Raw genomic sequence first — 18,354 nt, 5'->3', positions numbered from 1 at the left:
CAGTCTAATTAAAAGCGGCATCATTGATGCTGGTCAATTTGTTTTTAGTTGTTTTATTTTCATCGAGGTTAAAAGGTTTTAGTATTAAAACCTTTTGAAAGAAAACAACATTTAAAAACATTTTTATATTGATCCAAGGTTTACTTATCCATTTAGCATTAAGTTAATTATCTGTATGTTATTGGCTAGTTGTCATTGTGTAACACATCATCCCCAGACCATCGGAGGGTGCAAAAAGTTCCAGTCTGTTTCCATAAATACTTTCGCTTAAAATATCGCTTTATAATGTTCTTAGTTTTGTTAAGTATATAATCAGGAGAATCTTCATCTTTCCTGCAGTCGGAGGTGTCGTTAATGTCTCTAACACCTTTCCACCAATCAGGATGGAGAAGGTGCCACATATTCCCTATAAATAAGACGCGCGCCTCTCAGTTCAGCTCACAGTTCCTTCACGGCGATACGCGAGACTTTAAAACGATTAGTTAATATAGAGAATTTTAACATTTTACCCTTGATCGGTTTCTTACAAGCATTGGGGTTGTTTAAGTTTGAGGAAAGGATATTATCGTAACCATGGGGACTCCGAAAGTGCCTAACCGCAGAGCATCTAAAAGAGTGAGTAACTTTACTAGTGTTTTATATCTTCTTGCATTTTATTCCTGCGTTTTGTGCATTTCTCTGAATATAACGGTGCAGCAGTAAGATAAGAAGTTTGTACAAATGATGTGCTAGATTTGATCTTGTAGTCTGTTATTAAAACGTTGCATTAAGTTCGATTTTTTTTAATGCATGTTTAATGATCAGTTTTATTGACTTTTTTAGGTCCTGAAACCGGTGATTGAGAAGAAGAGGAGAGATCGGATTAATCAGCGTTTAGATGAACTGAGAACTTTACTGCTGGACAACACGCTCGACTCGGTACTGACAAACAGATAGAGTATTATTTACATTTTTCTTCAGTACACACAAGAAAACAGCAATACTGTGTGTGTGTGTGTGTGTGTGTGTGTGTGTGTGTGTGTGTGTGTGTGTGTGTGTGTGTGTGCGTGTGTGCGTGTGTGCGCGTGCGAGAGAGAGAGCGTATAGTTTGTATAGTGATTTTTTTACTCGTCTGTATGTCTATATATCGGTTGTACGTTTATTTTAGTAACTTTATTTAATAATAATAATAATAATAATAATAATAATAATAATAATAATAATAATAAACGCCACTTAACATTAGTGGAAACGGATTATACCGTAATAAAGTGTCTCAGAACAGAAGTTTATTGTGATATCATTTATAGCTGATAATTGGTAGAAAACTGGTGGCTCTTTGCTTAAAGTCGCTTATCAGCGTTATGATCTAAACAGATCTGATCAGTTAATACATCATTGGCTGAGGCAGTGAACATGGATCATTTCAAGGATTTTGTGTGTTCTTTTACAGAGATTACAAAACCCTAAACTGGAAAAAGCAGAGATTTTGGAACTCACTGTGGAGTACATCAGGAAAAAAGCAACAAACACAAAAGAAAATGCTGGTAAAGTTTCTAAATATTTTTTTTTCCAATAAAAAAAATATTATTTTCTAGCTCCAAATCCATATTTCACATAAAGAATAACTCTCATCACTGCTTTTATTCAGGTCTTATTCAGGTCTTACTCAGCTGACCTTTCTCTTGTTTTTAGTTTTTCTTTCTAATATGAGTTGTGTGCTCTGTCCCAAACTGGACATATTGTGCTCTGTCCCAAACTGGACATATTGTGCTCTGTCCCAAACTGGACATATTGTGCCATTACTTAATACAAGAGGGTATCGAAACCAAACTAATAGTAATATCTTTATTGTAATGAAGCATAAAGTAAATAATCAGTCACATGATTTCTATGATAAACACATTTATATATTAGTTTTAAGTATTTTTTTTTTTATATAAAGTCTCTAAACTTAAAAAAAATGTGACTCTGTCTGTAAGCAGCTACTCAGAAGAGATTGTGTGTAGCCAATAAATACACAACTATAAACAGGCCACATTAGTTTTTGGCCACTTTGTATTTTATGAAATCTTTATAACAATCAGTTTATCAGTATCTAATTCACATTCGTTTTCTTGTCCGATTCTTTTCTCTGTCTAATCCCACATTTCCCCCAACACACCTTTTCTGTTTTTCTTTCCTGAACTCATTTCCTGTCTGTCTGACACATCACACTTCAATCCCACCATTCCTTCATCTGTCTCTTTTGTCCTTCACTCGTTTTTTCTTTGCCTGTATTTTACAACAACAACTGAAACTTTCAACTCAAAATCACTTTCTATTTCGGAAACTTTTACTCCTCGACTCCTCCTCTTTTTCTTCTCTCTCTTTCATTTTCTTTGTTCACACTAATCAGCAGATTGTAACAGAGAGCTGGGTGATCGGGTTGCCCCTGCACAGACTGCTGGGAGACCCCGTGTGCCAGTCACAGGGCTCCATGACGGCCCTAACGTCCACGCTCACGCCCCCTCCAGCCCTCTCTACACCGCCGGCTTCCAGGAGTGCATCTCTCGCCTGACCAACTTCATCGAGTGTGTGGATCTGTCGCAGAGGGAGAATTTCATCCAGGGCCTTCGTCATCACCTGCAGTCGCATACTGATGCCTTGTCACATATCAGAGGACACGGGCAGACTCACACCTGGGTCACAGGTGAAGTCCGAGCAAGTACAGAGCCCTTTGGGTTTGCTAACGGTCTGTACCCCAATTCCTTCGTCCTGCATCACCCATATCCATCTCCTCCATACTCACTGTCTCCTCCTCCTTCACCCTGCTACTCCTCCTCTCCGACATACCTCTCTGTTCCCTGCCACTTCCACTTCCCTTCATCTGTCTCTCCTCTGCCTGACTCCTCCTCATCCTCCTCATCTTTCACCACGTCCACTCCGGCAGTCTCGGCGAGCTTAGCACCAGCAACCCAGGCTCCTCCACGACCTCTGACCCCACACTACATCTCAGCCCAGCGGACTCCAAGACGAGAACTCTTCCCGAGTCACACGCACGCCATCTGGAGGCCGTGGTGATCCCCCGCTCCCTCTCTCACACACACAGGACTACTTTCATAAATGCACCATGGCTGTGAAGGGAATGTTTGAATTCCCCTCACTGGGGCTGCGTCTCATTTCACTGCTGAGGCGGTGGTAGGACTGAGGTGAGGAAGATGCTTTTCTTTCTCAGCTCTGAATCGATGTTATGAAATTTTTGTGCAAATAATTTTATCTGTTTGTCTTTTCTTGCTCTTGACATTCCTCTTTCCACTGAGTGTATCTATCCATTCCTCTTTCCCTCTGTATTGTATACAGATCCTTTAAATATATTTATTTTTCTGTGTATGTAAATAGATGTAAATTAATTGTAAATTTTTCAACTAATAAAGCTATAATTTTGTTATGTATAGTTAAGAGTGTTGTGGCTGCTGATATGAACCGATTTGTGCTGAATGATCGTTTAGATTTGAAAGGTCCCTAAAGGATCTTTAGTTTGTATCTCTGTGAGAAGGTTCTAGAAAAACCTACACTGAGATATTGCACATTGAGCCTTAGTGTTTTTTTCTGTGCTTTTGCTTGAATGTCCATAAACTCTGTCAATGTTTATAGCATTATTAGAGAAGGAATTGGATAAAAATAAAGCTTGAAGAGAGTTAAAGCTTTAGCTCCCCCTGCTGGGGGAAATAGCTCACTGTTCCTGTTTCTCGTTTGTCTCTTGGTTATAATGAATTATTAATGTTCGTGTGTGTCCACGCAAGTTTAGGGACTTATTTGTGGAAAACGAACAGTACTGAAGTCCTGAATGATGTAAATATTAGACCTTAAGACTAGAAAGTAAAGTAGAATTTGGCAGAAAATAAAATGAATGTATCACACTTGGTTAGTCCAGGAAAAACAGTCAAAATCTCAAAGTTGAATATATTTAAAGTGGTTTCAAAGACAATCCCCCTGCCTACATGCAGCTGTGAGACTTCACTGTAGTTATATAATAAAATCCAAATTAATAAAGATTGGAGCTCTAGTGATTGAGTAAATGAATTAAAACTGATTTTTTAAAAACTATTTATAAACCCTGAAAAAAAATATTGCACCTTTAATCGACTACATTATACCAGCTTATGTGTATTAAACATCTAAAGAAAATATATCAATCCACATCCTACTGCTAGAATACAGTACACATTGGGGTCATTCAAAGCACTGCAGTGATCAATGTTCAGTTGTTGACTGTTTATTGTTTCAGGACGATTTTTTAAACCCTGCTTTAGTTAGACAAGAAGATGATATAATATAACAGTAGGGTGTCTTATCTAAAATTAGAATCTAACTAGAGCACTTGGCCTCTTGTAGTCAAGCACATTAAACCTCAGATGGACCTGCTAATGTTAGTTTCCAGGCTGATGACAGTATGACATTCATCACAGTGCCTGTAATCCATGCAGCACGAGCGACACTCAGAACCGAGTACATTGCCAAACCTGGGTTGTTCTGATTTTACTGCTCTAACACACCTGATTGAACTCTCCAGTTCATCCCAGAATCAGAATCAGAATCAGGCCAAGTGTGTTGATGTTGACACACACAAGGAATTTGGTTGCAGCTGTTTGTGACTCTCAAAAGTACAGACATAAATAACACTATACTATACAAGACAAGACAATACAGACGTGAGACACTATAGACATTATGAGTATTAAATATGAATACAGAATATATGACAGATCAGTTATGTACATAAAATGTGAGAAGTGCATGGTAGTGCAAATAACAGTATTGTGTAATATGCTTTTTGTACAATATACAGCAGCAGTAGTCTGTGTAATATATAGGGATGATGTGATGACTGACAGTCATGAGATAGAGCATGTTTAGTCAGAGGAGGGAAATGACCAAGGATGGATTATCTAGGCAGGGCACTACGGGGGATGATGAAGACTCAGGAGATCCACTGACATACAATATGTACATTTTGACCTGAGTTTGTGCTTGTGCATAGATTTTATCCCAATGCCAGAGGTAGGAAGGAGGGGACATTTCCCATAATGCTGTGAGCCTTCATCCATCACACATGTGGTGTGTGTGTAGGGGACCCTTCATGATTATATCATCTGGTTCATTAAACATATTTCAGGATTAATACAATGACTGTAATACAAAAATAACTGAACAAAAACAATATATGTCAGCATCCTTGTCTGTGAGCCTTACAAACCACCTGATGTGTTGTGTTTGGTGCGGGGAGGTTAGTAAGGCTGTCCTTTGCCAGTCAGGAAGTGGGAAACAACATCAAACCAAAACAATTCCCAGTCCCAGTAATACAATATAATGTATGTTTTTACACCAAGCACTAATTATGTAGCGGGACTTTCGCCCTGGTTTTAGATCCACGTTTTTACTGAAGAGGAAACGGAGTTTTAGTGTTTTGTTTAGGCAACTACATAGACAACTAAAAAACGAAAAATAAGCTGGCTCCGCCTTACGGTTGACCTGATTTGCGCGAAAAATGCTACTCGGCTATTTATTGGCTGCGCTGTCTGTCCATCATGGCGCGCGAGGGCTCTCAGACTATATAAGTCACAAGAACCCCCGCTTACCACAGCGAGAATCTGCAGCTGAAAGTTGTGTCGTTGCTTCGCTCGGAGTTTAAGGCGAAATATCTCATTAACTGTGGTTAATATATATATTATTAACTATTCACACCTTCACATAGAGCCATCAGTTCCATAAGTGTACAGATAATTAGGCCTTGTGTTCTGAGTGTCTCCTGAATCCTCCTGTTTGTGTACTATGACGTTAGCCACCGTGCTAACCGAGAGTTACCTCAGTGACGGTTAGCTGCTCGAGCTGAAACGACACTTACCACATTGTCAAGGCTCTTTTTCCCCTTTTTTTATTCCGGTATCGCTTTAAAGAGCGCTTTTTATCTACGCAGGACTGGTCAGTTATAATTTATTTATCTATTATTATTATGATTGTTATTGTTATTATTCTTGTTATTATTATTATTATTATTATTATTGTTGTTGTTATTTAACCCCTCCTCTTTTTCGTCGACTTGAGCTTGGTGTTGGTGGATTATGAATTATTCATGAGCGCGAGGAGAATGTGACGCTGGGAGGCGGGGTTTCATGCGCAGGGAGGCGGAGCCAAACGACAGGAAAATAAAGGTAAGATGAAGGGAAGGTTTTTTTTTCTCTGACACGTGACGATAAATGATTATTTTATTTATTTTTATTTTATTTTATTTTATAGGTTTTGTTAATAAATACACGTTACATTAAAATATGTGAAAAAATCAACATTTGTATAATAGTGTGTGTACTGTGTGTACAGTGTGTGTGTGTGTGTGTGTACTGTGTGTGTACTGTGTGTGTGTACAGTGTGTGTGTGTGCGTGTACAGTGTGTGTGTGTGTGTGTGTGTGTACTGTGTGCGTGTACAGTGTGTGTGTATGTGTGCTTGTCTCATGCTGCTGGTTTTCTTCTGGTTGTTTCAGGTCCTTCGATGCTCTCTAACACTGCACTGATTAGAAGATGATAGAAATGTCAGTTGATAAAGAGACTGTTTTACCGAATGAACAGCCTGTGTATCCATTTGCACCCCAACAACAGCCAGAACTTTCAGAAAATTGTACTGAAAATCCTCAGCAGCCTGCTGAAATGATCACGCTTACGAAGGAAGATTGCACTTGTAACCTTGATAAGGAGAATGGAAAGGCCATCAGGGATGATGTAGTCACCGCATCAGACTCTGTGACACAAAACCAAGATGGCATCCAGAATCCTAAGCCTCATCAGCAGAGACCCAACAAACGTCGGAGTACGTTAAGCAGTGGATTTAAGCATCCCATGTTCGGGAAACGTCGTCGCCGTGCCAACTCTGAGAGCGAGTCTGTCCTGCCCACCAACTTCCTGCTGGGCGGGAACATCTTTGACCCACTCAACCTCAACAGCTTATTAGACGAGGAGGTGAACAGGGCTTTGAACGCAGAGACGCCAAAATCTTCTCCGCTGCCAGCTAAAAGCCTGGATCCTGTTGAGATCCTGATTCCAAGGGACATCACAGACCCGCTGAACCTGAACGGCTGCACCAGAGGGGACGCAGGTATTGTTCTTACTCCTTTTAAAAGCGGTGGGGGACGAAGGAGACACCGGAACCGGCATCATGGAGGGATAGCAGCAAGAGGAGGTGTAGGAAGAGAGAGAGAAGTTGTAGTAGGAGGTTCAGAAGGAACAGGAAGTATAGATAGCTTAGGAGGAGGTGAAGGGGTGGACTTAGAGCTCAACCAATCAGAAAGGTGTTTAGTGTCAGAATCCACATTAGCACCTTCAGGGATTAATCCTCAAAACAGTCCAGATTCCAGCACGCTTATAAAAGATGAAGCAACCGAGTCCAACTTTCCTCCAAAACAGGAAGTTCATGAGGAAAAAGACAGCACGCAGACTCCCGTGACGCACACGTCACACCGGCAACGCAAACGGAGGCGCAGCAGCAGCAGATCGGAGAACGCCGGCGGCCCAAATTGGTATAAGAACCGCATGACCGAGCTGGATTCGGCACAGCAACCTCCTCCCAACCAGCGGGGGCAGCCAAGGAACAACCACAAACTGAACCCAAGAAACTGCAATCAGCAAAAACCAAACCAGCAGCAGAAGAAGTTTCAGTATGGAAACTACAACCAGTACTACGGTTACAGGAACCCAGGCGCCAGCGAGGATGTGAGGATCCGGGTCTTTAAACCAGAATGGTTCCAAGGGAAGGAAGTCCTGGATTTAGGCTGTAACACTGGTCACATGACTCTTACTATAGCTAAGACCTGGAGACCGGCACGCATTGTTGGTTTGGATATCGACGGCGCGCTGATCCATGCGGCGAAACAAAACATCCGGCATTATCTCTCGGAAGTGCACATGCTCCAGGCGAGAAAAGAGCGGAACGAGGACGATACAGACAACGATAAGCTGGAAAAGACAAAGATAGGAGAAGAAGAGGACGAGGACAAAGAGACACAATCTGAAGGTACTGGAGAGAGAGACAGATCGGAGGAGGGAGAGGATCAGATTGACCAGATCAACCAATCGGTATCATCCAAAAGGAATCGTTTATTTCCTGTTTCTCTTTGCGTCTCCCGAGGACCAATCGCCGCTCCTCCTCTCCCCAACACATCCACACTACCTCCTGGGAATTTTCCCTCCAACGTCACTTTTGTGAGGGTAAGCTCTTCATCAAACGCTACGTATGATGTGTCACGGTCATGACGTCACGATGCAGGAAGATAATTTCTGTGTAAATGTTATTTCATGTCATTCACTTTATTTATCAGTTCCTTCTGAATGTCAGTCGGCTTTGATGCGATCGTGTCTGTAAATTATTGGAGCTACAGAACCTGTGTGCTGAACTTCAGACATGAACGGATTGTCACCATGGTTATGATTTGCTTACGACAAACTGGTTACGTAAATGAGTTTTTAGGCTGTAAGGGTTGGCGAGAGGACATTGGGACATGTCTGTTCATGTGTTCAGGCCCTTCAGGGTAACAGAAGTTTCTTCAGCATAAGCACCAAGTTAAATATAAAACTATTTTATTCTACGTGTAACATTGAGAATCATTCCTACTGTTAGCGATATGACGCTAAATCTAGCACAGTGCATTGTTTTGCTGAGGACATGATTAACCTTGTGTGTTAACAGTGAGGACACACACACACACACACGGTGCAAAGTCTTTAATATTGTAGACTGAAGATTATAGGGATTAGTGTCTGATCAGTGATTGATTATGAAAGTGTGTGAGAGGAAGAGAGGAGAGAGAGAGAGAGAGAGAGAGAGAGAGAGAGAGAGAGAGAGAGAGAGATGGACTGATGGACTCTCCATGACCTGTTGTTCTTTCTTTTTGACTCCTTATTCTTTTCTTCCCCTTTCTGTGTGAAAACACTTTCTTTATTCAGTCCATGTTTGTGTAATAACACATTTTCACCTTTATATATGATTATAATGCAAAATCTCCACAGTACAACTGAATAACTACGTGTGTGTGTGTGTGTGTGTGTGTGTGTGTGTGTGTGTGTGTGTGAAATTATTGTTTAATAGGTAACTGAGCACTGTCTATAACTCACCAGTTTAAAGAACTGTTCAGTGTTTCATGAAGCATGAATCTCTCTGTCTCTGTCTCTCTCTCTCTGTCTCTCTCTTTTGGTCTCTCTCGGTCTTGTGCTCTCTCTCTCTCTCTCTCTCTCTCTCTCTCTCTCTCTCTCTCTCTCTCTCTCTCTCTCTCTCTCTCTCTCTCTGTCTCAGGGGAACTACGTATTGGACAGTGATGTGTTGTTAGAGACTCAGCGTGAGGAGTTTGATGTGATTCTGTGTCTGAGTGTCACTAAGTGGATTCACCTGAACTGGGGTGACGTTGGGCTGAGACGCTTCTTCCATCGTGTGTATCGTCACCTTCGCCCCGGTGGACTCTTCATCCTCGAACCCCAGCCCTGGAGCTCCTACAGCAAGAGGAAGAAGCTGACGGTACGTAACCACAGACTCTGTGTGAATCAGTGACTTGCTGGCTGCCAGCAGATTTGTCTTGTTCTTTCACTTCTTTAAGTTTTTTTTTTTTCCCCCCAAACGCAGGACACAATCTATAAAAACTATTTCAGCATCCAGCTGAAGCCGGAGCAGTTCTCCTCCTTCCTGACCAGCGAGGTGGGGTTCTCCAGCTACGAGCTCCTTGGAACTCCTAACAGTTCATCACGAGGTCAGTGACTCTTTGTATGCATATCTTTTTAAATATACATGAATATGCAAACACCATGATCTTCTGTCATGACTGGTTCCGAGGTGTAGAGCATTGAGTGACATTTCAGTGAGAATTAAACAGAAAGCTGGTGGGACTGATGTGGGCCGGACTGAGGGGTGTTTATGGTCTCTTTCTGCTTTGATTTTCTCGTTAGAAAATTTTCAAATTGATTCAATTCAAGTTTATTCGTATAGATAGCACTTTTTACACTGGACATTGTCTCGAAGCAGCTTTACAGAACATAAATGTAGAATAGAAGGTAAACATAAGGAATAATATAAAGAATTAATATAATAAAAATTCAAGATATATATAGTTCAGTGTGTGTGTGTGTGTGTGTGTATTTGTATTTATCCCCAATGAACAAGTCTGAGGTGACTCAGGTGACTGTGGGGAGGAAAAACTCCCTTAGATGGTAAAGGAAGGAACCTTGAGAGGAACCAGACTCAAAGGTGAACCTCATCCTCATCTGGGTGACACTGGGGGTGTGATTATATATATACAGTCTGATAAATGTTGTAGTGACGTCTTCTGCGCGATGAAGATATTGGACCTCCACTGAGATGAGGCTGACTCTATGAGAATCCTGAGACATCTACAGATCTTCCAGCTCCAGTTGGACTCTATGATACCAAGAGAAGATCTGAACTCTGTGATCTTTACACCAATTCAACACTTGTTTGACTTTATATATATATAATTACACCCCCAGTGTCACCCATATGAGGATGAGGTTCCCCTTTGAGTCCGGTTCCTCTCAAGGTTTCTTCCTTACCAATTTAAGGGAGTTTTTCCTTGCCACTGCTGCCTGAGTCACCTCAGACTTTCTCATTGGGGAATAAATACATACATAAATACATACATACATACATACATACATACACACTGTGAACTATATATATCTTAATTTTTTACTATTTTAATTCTTTGTATTTCTCCTTATGTTTACTTTCTGTTCTATGTCTATGTTCCTGTAAAGCTGCTTTGAGACGAAGCCCATTGTAAAAAGCGCTATACAAATAAACTTGAATTGAATTGAAACTGAATCAATGTAAAAGACCACACAGAGTTCACATCTCCTCTTTAGTATCAAGGGTTAGTTAAATTACTTCAGAAACTCAAAAAATACACTTGGTCTCTTAAATTTATAACAAATCAATTATGTTTCTTTCAGGTTTTCAGAGAGCGATCTACCTGTTTTACAAAGGCCCTGCTCCTCGACAGTGAGTGTGTGTGTGTGTGTGTGTGTGTGTGTGTGTGTGTGTGTGTGTGCTCTCCCCACCCTCGAGCTTGAGGAAGCTGTTCTGTTAAACGTGTTCATCACTTCCTCCTGAGCCACAAACACAGACTGAGACTGAAACGTGTGATTTTTGTTCTTTGTGTTTGTGGGGGAAAAAATGCAAAAAAGATTTTGTGGAGTTTTTTTTCTTTTTGTTTTTTCCCTCTTAGCTGTTTAATATTTGGTTGTTTTGGCTGTAAGAAGGTTCAAGGTTTGTGCTGATGCTCAGTCACTCATTGTATCCTCAGATCTCTGGCTTGGTTTTAGATAATAAACCTCCTTGGACCCCCTGGCACTTTCTGTCCCTTTAAAAGACTAAACACAAATGTATAATTTCACCCTCATGATCAGCGACCGAATGTTTCCCAGTTAACAGTAACATCACCGAGTGGTCAGGAGTCACTTTCTGCTGTCGTCCTGTTTCATCCAACTCTTTTGATCTAAACGTTTGATCTCAAACCACAAACAGCTTGAAAGGTTTTTTCCCACTTTGTTACAGAATCCGAAGTGCAAAGTCTCAACCTCCATCATGTCATTTAATGGATCAGTTCATTAAATTATCCTACATGTTTATTCCTCTTCACAGACGAGGATTAAAATCGAGTCTGTTGTTAAACACTGAGCGTATAAATGGATGCGAGTGCAGAAGAGAAATGTTGTGTGAAATCCCCCTTTTTTTATGTCTTCAACCTGACACGAGTCTCTGAGATCATAATAAAAACCAGGGAGACGGGACGGAACTCCTCGTCTTCTCTCTCCTACTCAAGTTACTTTGAGTCTTTAAGCGAGGTATTAAATCCTTAATGGATCAGTTGAATGTTGTATTAAAGCTATAAAAAAACACATCATTGTAATACTGCATAATAAACTGAATTTTGATTCAAGACGTCTGATTTCTTCTGCTGTTAATAAGACGTTTACTCGATTACGTCTTTTTCCCCTGTGGGTGAAACCTTCACGATGAAGATGATGGTTAAGGATTCACACTTTGTTTAGATTTGTATTATTTATGTGCAGTAGTATTATTTATGCTTTAGTTGTTCACATGAAGACAAAAGTTTGCAGACGGCATTTAAAGTGTGTAATGAATCTGGAGCTGTAGGATTATGTGATGATGAGATTCGGATTTAACTTGATTATTTTTTGCTGTAAAATATAAATGCTTTAATTCCAGCTGTCACTTGTTCCTCTTCATGATTTAATGTCATTTTTACACAAAAGTCTTGTATCTCTTTAGCAGAATTACACACGAGACAATTAACAGCAATGCTTTTTCAATGCTAAACACACTTCAGTACAGAAGTGTGTTTTTGTCCTTTAGTTTTTATTGGTTCTGTTTATTTAGAATCTTTAACGTTCTGTAGCGATCTGTTCTCTACACTGTGCTATTTCAACCACACGATGGCGCTGTTTCACACAAAGCCCCAACATTGTGGTTCAGAGATCAATATTCAATTCAAATTTGTTTTATTTCTATACCGTTTTTAACAATGGACCTTGTCTCAAAGCAGCTTTACACAACATAAGAAACATAATAAAAATTATATATTATATTATATTATACAAAGATTAATATCAGACTTATAATTAAATGTGTTTGTATTTATCCCTAATGAACAAGTCTGATGTGACTGTGGTGAGGAAAAAACTCCTTTAGATGGAAGAGGAAGAAACCTTGAGAGGAACCAGACACAAACGTGAACCTCATCCTCATCTGGGTGACACTGGGGGTGTGATTATATATATACAGTCCGATAAATGTTGTAGTGATGAGGAGGTTTTGTCCTGATCTCCTCTTAGAATGTCTGAATTTTTCAGGAAGCAGAGTTCAGCTGGAGCTGGAACATCTCTAGACGTCTCAGGATCTGCACAGGGTTGGTCTCATCTTAGTGAGACACAGAAAACGATCTGAGCTGGTACAATTTCTGGATGCCTCGGGATGGTAGAAAGAGAGAGGCAGTAGAGAGGAATTAACATAGCTGCTGTTCATAATATTAACAAGCACTAGATGATAATCTGCATTTGGTCTGATGTAATAGAGCACAATATTATGGGATGTATTATGTGTACGCCTGACTAAAGAGATGAGTTTTTAATCTACATTTAAACTGGGAAAGTGTGTCTGAGCCCCGAACACTATCAGGAAGACTATTGTAAAGTTTGGGAGCTAAATAAGAAAACGCTCTACCACCTTTAGTAGACTTAGATATTCTAGGAACTAGCAGAAGTCCTGAGTTTTGTGATCTCAGAGAGCATGAAGGATTGTAACGTGTTAGAAGACTAGTTAGATACATGGGAGCTAAACCATTAAGAGCCTTGTACGTAAGTTTGCAGTTTGTAGTCAGTTCTAAACTTAACAGGTAGCCAGTGTAGAGATGATAACATTGGGGTTAAAGGTCATACTTTCTTGTCCTAGTGAGAACTCTGGCAGCTGCATTTTGGACTAACTGTAACCTATTTATTAAAGATGCAGGACAACCACCTAGTAATGCATTACAATAGTCCAGTCTAGAGGTCATGAAGGCATCAACTAGCTTCTCAGCATCAGATACAGACAGGATGTTTCTTAATGTGTCCGTTTCTACAGTTTAATATAAACGAAGCTACAAAAAAGTAGTTTTTTTTATTTCTAATAAGTTCTAAAAAGCCTAAAGACACCAACGATGTTTGGAAAACAAGAAAAACAAGAAAAGGAAGATGATAACCTGCAAATAAATCCATAACAAAATCTATTAAAGTTTTATTGTTAAAATATTTTACAATAATATAAACTACATCTATTAACTAACTACTATTTAATTTAAATAGTTTTATTAAGTTTTATCCTGATACAGTGATGAGACTTTTATGTTTTTTTTCTATGACCTCGTGATCAAACTTGCCAGCGTAATTAACAGCCCTGTTTGTGTGTGACATGTGAGTGTGTGTGTTTGAACTGTGTGCGAGAAGTGTGTGTGTGTGTGTTTGAATTGTGTGTGAGAAGTGTTTGAGATATGTCTGGTGTGTGTGTGTGTGTGTGTGTGTGTGTGCGAGATGTGTTTATATATATGTAATGTTTATGTGTGTGCAAGATGTATTTGAGATGTTTGAGGTGTGTGCAAGATGTGTGTGTGTTTGTGTGTATATGTATGTGTGTGTGCGAGAAGTGTGTTTGTGTGTGTGCATTTGTGTGTGTGTGCGAGATGTATTTGAGGTTTTTGAAATGTGTTTGTGTGTGTGAGATGTGTGTGTATGTATGTGTTTGTGTATGAGTGTGAGATGTATTTGAGGTGTTTGTGTGATATCTGTGTGTGATATGTGTGTGTTTGTGTGTATGTGTGTGCGAGATGTGTGAGTGTGTGCAAGATGTATTTAAGGTGTTTGAGGTGTGTGTGTGTGTGTGTGAGATGTTTTTGTGTGCAAGGTGTGTGTGTGTGTGTGCGTGCAAGATGTATTTGAGGTGTGTATGCTCGTGTGTGCGAGATGTGTGTTATATGTGTTTGTGTGTGTGCAAGATGTGTGTGTGTGTGTGTGAGATGTGTTTGAGTTTTGAGCTCTGTGTGTGTGTGTGTGTGTGCAAGATGTGCTTGTGTCTGTGTGTGTGTGTGTGTGTGTGTGTGTGTGTGTGTGTGTGTGTGTGTGTGTGTGTGTGTGTGATGTCTCCTCTACTCCCCAGGGAAAGAGAATGTGTTCATCATTGTGAATTGCTTTACTGCCGCACCATTTACTCCCTGCGCTGTGGGGTGTGTGTGTGTGTGTGTGTGTGTGTGTGTGTGTGTGTGTGTGTGTGTGTGTGTGTGTGTGTGTGTGTGTGTGTGTGTAAAGCTCTCTGAAGCTGTTCCTGACTCCCCCTACAGCTCCCTCACTTGGTATGTTCCACCTTCTTAAAGCTGTAGCATGAAGAGTTTCCTGTCGTGTTTAATTTAAACACCACGCTTCAGTTTAACGCCTGGTGTTTTATTTAGAGATCAGAAGAGAAGAGAAGTGTTTGCTTTCTATCCCCCTTTCTGTACATCTCTCTCTCTCTCTCTCTCTCTCTCTCTCTCTCTCTCTCTCTCTCTCTCTCTCTCTCTCTCTCTCTCTCTCTCTCTCTCTCTCTCTCTCTCTCTCGTCATCCCTCATTTTCCGTCCAGCTGTGTGATATTGGGACAAAGCCAGAGTTACAGTAATGAGGGAGGAAGAGTGTTAAAGAGACACAAAGACCCTGAAAAGAAGCAAATAAGAGAGTATGAGGAGAGAAATGCTATAAATATACTGAATCTCTCTCTCTCTCAATCTCTTCTCGCGCTCTCTCTCCTCTCTCTCCTCTCCCTTCCTTCCTCTCCTCTCTCTCTCCATCCTCTCTTTCTCTCTCTCTCTCTCTCTCTCTCATTTCTGATTAACTCGTTTAGTGGGGAATCAGTTGGTACATGAAAATGAGTCTCTCCACACACACACACACACACACACACACACACACACACACACACACACACACACACACACACACACACACACACACAGAGAGTCTCTGCTGCTGTCAGCATCAGCTGCATGACTACAACCATCGCTATTGCCACGGCAACAACTGCACCATTGCTAAGGCAACAGCTGCAGAATGCCACAGCAACCAGAACAGCGTTTTCTCTCTCTCTCTCTCTCTCTCTCTCTCTCTCTCTCTCTCTCTCTCTCTCTCTCTCTCTCTAACTACGTCCTGTCCCTCCCTCCTTTCTTTCTGCTAATGTTTGACATTCTGATCGTGGCACATAAGTGCATAAGTGTACTCTCTCCTCACAAATCTCTTCTCTCTCTCTCTCCTTCCACCCTCTCTCTCTAATATACCTCTCAGCTCTTCCTTAATTTACTCTCTCATCTCCTCACGTCTCCTCTCTCTCTCCCCTCTCGCGATCTCTCTCTCTCTCTCTCTCTCTCTCTCTCTCTCTCTCTCTCTCTCTCTCTCTCCACACATGCACTCAATATATTCTCCTGTCCAACCTATTTCCCCTTTTCCTACCATCATTCCCCATCTCTTTTCATAATTTTATCCCTCGCTTCTTCCTCTTTTCTTTATTTTCTCCTCTTTTGCTCTTTCTTTCTTTCTTTCTTTCTTTCTCTCTGTCTCCCTCTCTTTATTTAACATAAGCACGAAGCCCACCCTCTCTCTCTCTCTCTCTCTCTCTCTCTCTCCCTCTCTCTCTCTCTCTCTCTCTCTTTCTCTCACGCTCTCTCTCTCACGCTCTTTCTCTTTCGCTCTCGCTCTCTCTGTCTTTTTCTGTCCCTCCCTCTGCTCTTCCTTTACGTTCTCCCTCCCTCCCTCCTTCCATCTTTCCTGTATTTCCCTCTCCGGCTCAGTCAGTCAAAAAAGAGGCACACGAGAGAACTAAAGGGGGTACAGCAGAGAGAGAGAGAGAGAGTGTGTGTGTGTGTGTGTGTGAGAGAGAGAGAGAGAGAGGGAGAGAGGGAGAAAGAGAGAGGGAGTAGGAAGGGTAGGAAGGGCAGAGGGTAAAGGGGGGATCAGGGTGTTGGATTTGCCCCCACCTGGTTTCTCTCTACCATGGACTGCCTCTGCATCGTAACCACAAAGGTAGGAGAACAGTCAGTCCATCTCTCTCTCTCTCTCTCTCTCTCTCTCTCTCTATCTCTCTCTCTTCCTCTATCTCCCCCTTTTCTTCTTACATTCTGTCTGTCAGATTGTCAGTAAGCAACAGAACATGGGAACGAAAGAACAGAATGTAGGGATACAGAAGAGAGATACAGGTGGAGAGAGTCTTTGCTCCATCTATGTCTCTCTCTCTCTCTCTCTCTCTCTCTCTCTCTCTCTATCTCTCCCTCTCTCTCGTTCCTTGTGTTGGTGGTTTGTCCTCAACGTGGGAATACTGATGAAGTTCACGCAGACATTTACATCCTCTGTACTTCTCTCTGTCCTTTTTCTGATCTCTCTCTCTCTCTCTCTCTCTCTCTCTCTCTCTCTCTCTCTCTCTCCTTTTCTGATTCAAGGTTTGATTCATCAGCTTGTGAGTGGAAGCGTGTGTGTGTGTGTGTGTGTGTGTGTGTGTGTGTGTGTGTGTGTTTGTGTGCTTTAGATCAGTAATAGATTTATACAGTTTGTACAGTCTTTACTTGTCATAGTTGAGTGTAAATAGTATTAAAATAAAATATAAAAATGAAAACTTATGTGTTTTTACTCAGCGAGCAGCTTGTCCACGTTTCCACATCTCTCTTTCTCCTGCAACTCCAAATCTGTCAGATCTGGTGACTGGGAATTCATGAAAGAATCATTCTTTTTAAATGACTCCAATCTGATCCATCAAAGTGATTCACACTGAAAAATGAATCACGGGTTTTATCTATGAATTAAATATTTAAACAGTCAGATGTACGCAGCCAAGGTGATGCCGAACACTTCCACAGATAATAATCACATTTACTGTTACTAAAAACTGCATTTGGTTTCAATCAAAATTGAATTTGGTTTCATTTAATTCAAGTGAGCTCTAATATAAAGTGTGTGCCATTGTCTTTCAAAATTTAGATAGACGCATAAAACAAACAGCTTTTAAACTGAAACATTCAAACCTGTGACTTGAATCAAATCAAATGAATCAAATGAATCAAATGAATCGAATCTTGTGTAATTCAAATCACTAAAACAGTTCAGTTTGATCCAATGTTGTGCCACTAAAAATAATATAATAAAAGGTAAGAGAGCCCTGTGTGTGTGTGTGTGTGTGTGTATGTGTGTGTGTGTGTGTGTGTGTGTGTGTGTGTGTGTGTGTGTGTGTGTGTGTGTGTGTGTGTGTGTGTGTGTGTGTGTTTCCATCTAAATATATATTCGAGAAGTTGAGCTGAGAGGAGAAGTAAAGTCCACATCAGGAATCTTCTCAGCATCACAAATCACATATTTAACAGAGCTAATATTAGCATCATGTCTTACAGGTCTGATCGTTTTACTTACTTACTTTACTGTTTGTCTCTGTCAAAAAAACTACATCTACTGTGTCTAGAGATTAAAACTGTTATTACAGGGTTATTACACCAGTCTTACTCTGACACTGCAGTGCTGCCTGCTCCAAACACTGACCTGCAACCCTGATTAGCATTAGCATTAGCATCAGCAGCATTAGCATTAGCATAGCCATATTGAGACACATTACTCTGAAATAATAACCATTAGTGATCCATCTGTTTAAATTAAAGATGGTCTTTAACGTGTGTGTGTGTGTGTGTGTGTGTGTGTGTGTGTGTGTGTGTGTCTGTGTGTGTGTGTGTGTGTGTCTGTGTGTCTGTGAAAAGCTGCTCATTTCAGTATCTGCAACTCCTGCTGTGTT

The 18,354-nt window shown here is 40.8% G+C and overlaps 2 protein-coding genes across 3 annotated transcripts; both read left to right on the top strand.

Moving 5' to 3' along the window:
- The first annotated feature begins 456 nt into the window (after positions 1–456).
- Positions 457–3,415, top strand: her1 (hairy-related 1). 2 transcript variants are annotated; one of them, XM_027153321.2, is made up of 4 exons: positions 457–615; positions 823–918; positions 1,433–1,526; positions 2,381–3,415. In XM_027153321.2, exons 1-4 carry the CDS (start codon positions 574–576, stop codon positions 3,040–3,042), a joined length of 894 nt encoding a protein of 297 aa, XP_027009122.2. In that variant the 5' UTR covers positions 457–573; the 3' UTR covers positions 3,043–3,415. The 2 variants fall into 2 exon arrangements, with proteins under 2 accessions (XP_027009122.2, XP_027009120.2); XM_027153319.2 differs by having other exon boundaries at positions 2,378–3,415.
- A 2,138-nt stretch (positions 3,416–5,553) lies between these two features.
- On the top strand, positions 5,554–11,952 carry mepcea (methylphosphate capping enzyme a). Its single transcript, XM_047809305.1, has 7 exons — positions 5,554–5,943; positions 6,067–6,173; positions 6,502–8,218; positions 9,300–9,518; positions 9,624–9,747; positions 10,964–11,016; positions 11,061–11,952. The coding sequence occupies exons 3-6, from the start codon at positions 6,539–6,541 to the stop codon at positions 11,014–11,016; spliced, it is 2,076 nt and encodes a 691-aa protein (XP_047665261.1). The 5' UTR covers positions 5,554–5,943; positions 6,067–6,173; positions 6,502–6,538; the 3' UTR covers positions 11,061–11,952.
- The last annotated feature ends 6,402 nt before the right edge of the window (positions 11,953–18,354 follow it).

Source organism: Tachysurus fulvidraco, chromosome 26 (assembly GCF_022655615.1).
Source record: "Tachysurus fulvidraco isolate hzauxx_2018 chromosome 26, HZAU_PFXX_2.0, whole genome shotgun sequence".
In the NCBI taxonomy this organism is placed as follows: Eukaryota; Metazoa; Chordata; class Actinopteri; order Siluriformes; family Bagridae; genus Tachysurus; species Tachysurus fulvidraco.
This window is presented reverse-complemented; position numbering and strand designations above follow the sequence as displayed.

Coding starts and splice junctions, on each gene's coding strand:
- mepcea (XM_047809305.1), top strand. CDS start 6,539: ATGATAGAAATGTCAGTTGATAAAGAGACTGTTTTACCGAATGAACAG. Junction 8,219..9,299: donor CCAACGTCACTTTTGTGAGG/GTAAGCTCTTCA, acceptor TCTCTGTCTCAG/GGGAACTACGTATTGGACAG. Junction 9,519..9,623: donor GCAAGAGGAAGAAGCTGACG/GTACGTAACCAC, acceptor CCCCAAACGCAG/GACACAATCTATAAAAACTA.
- her1 (XM_027153319.2), top strand. CDS start 574: ATGGGGACTCCGAAAGTGCCTAACCGCAGAGCATCTAAAAGA. Junction 919..1,432: donor TGGACAACACGCTCGACTCG/GTACTGACAAAC, acceptor GTTCTTTTACAG/AGATTACAAAACCCTAAACT. Junction 1,527..2,377: donor AAACACAAAAGAAAATGCTG/GTAAAGTTTCTA, acceptor CACACTAATCAG/CAGATTGTAACAGAGAGCTG.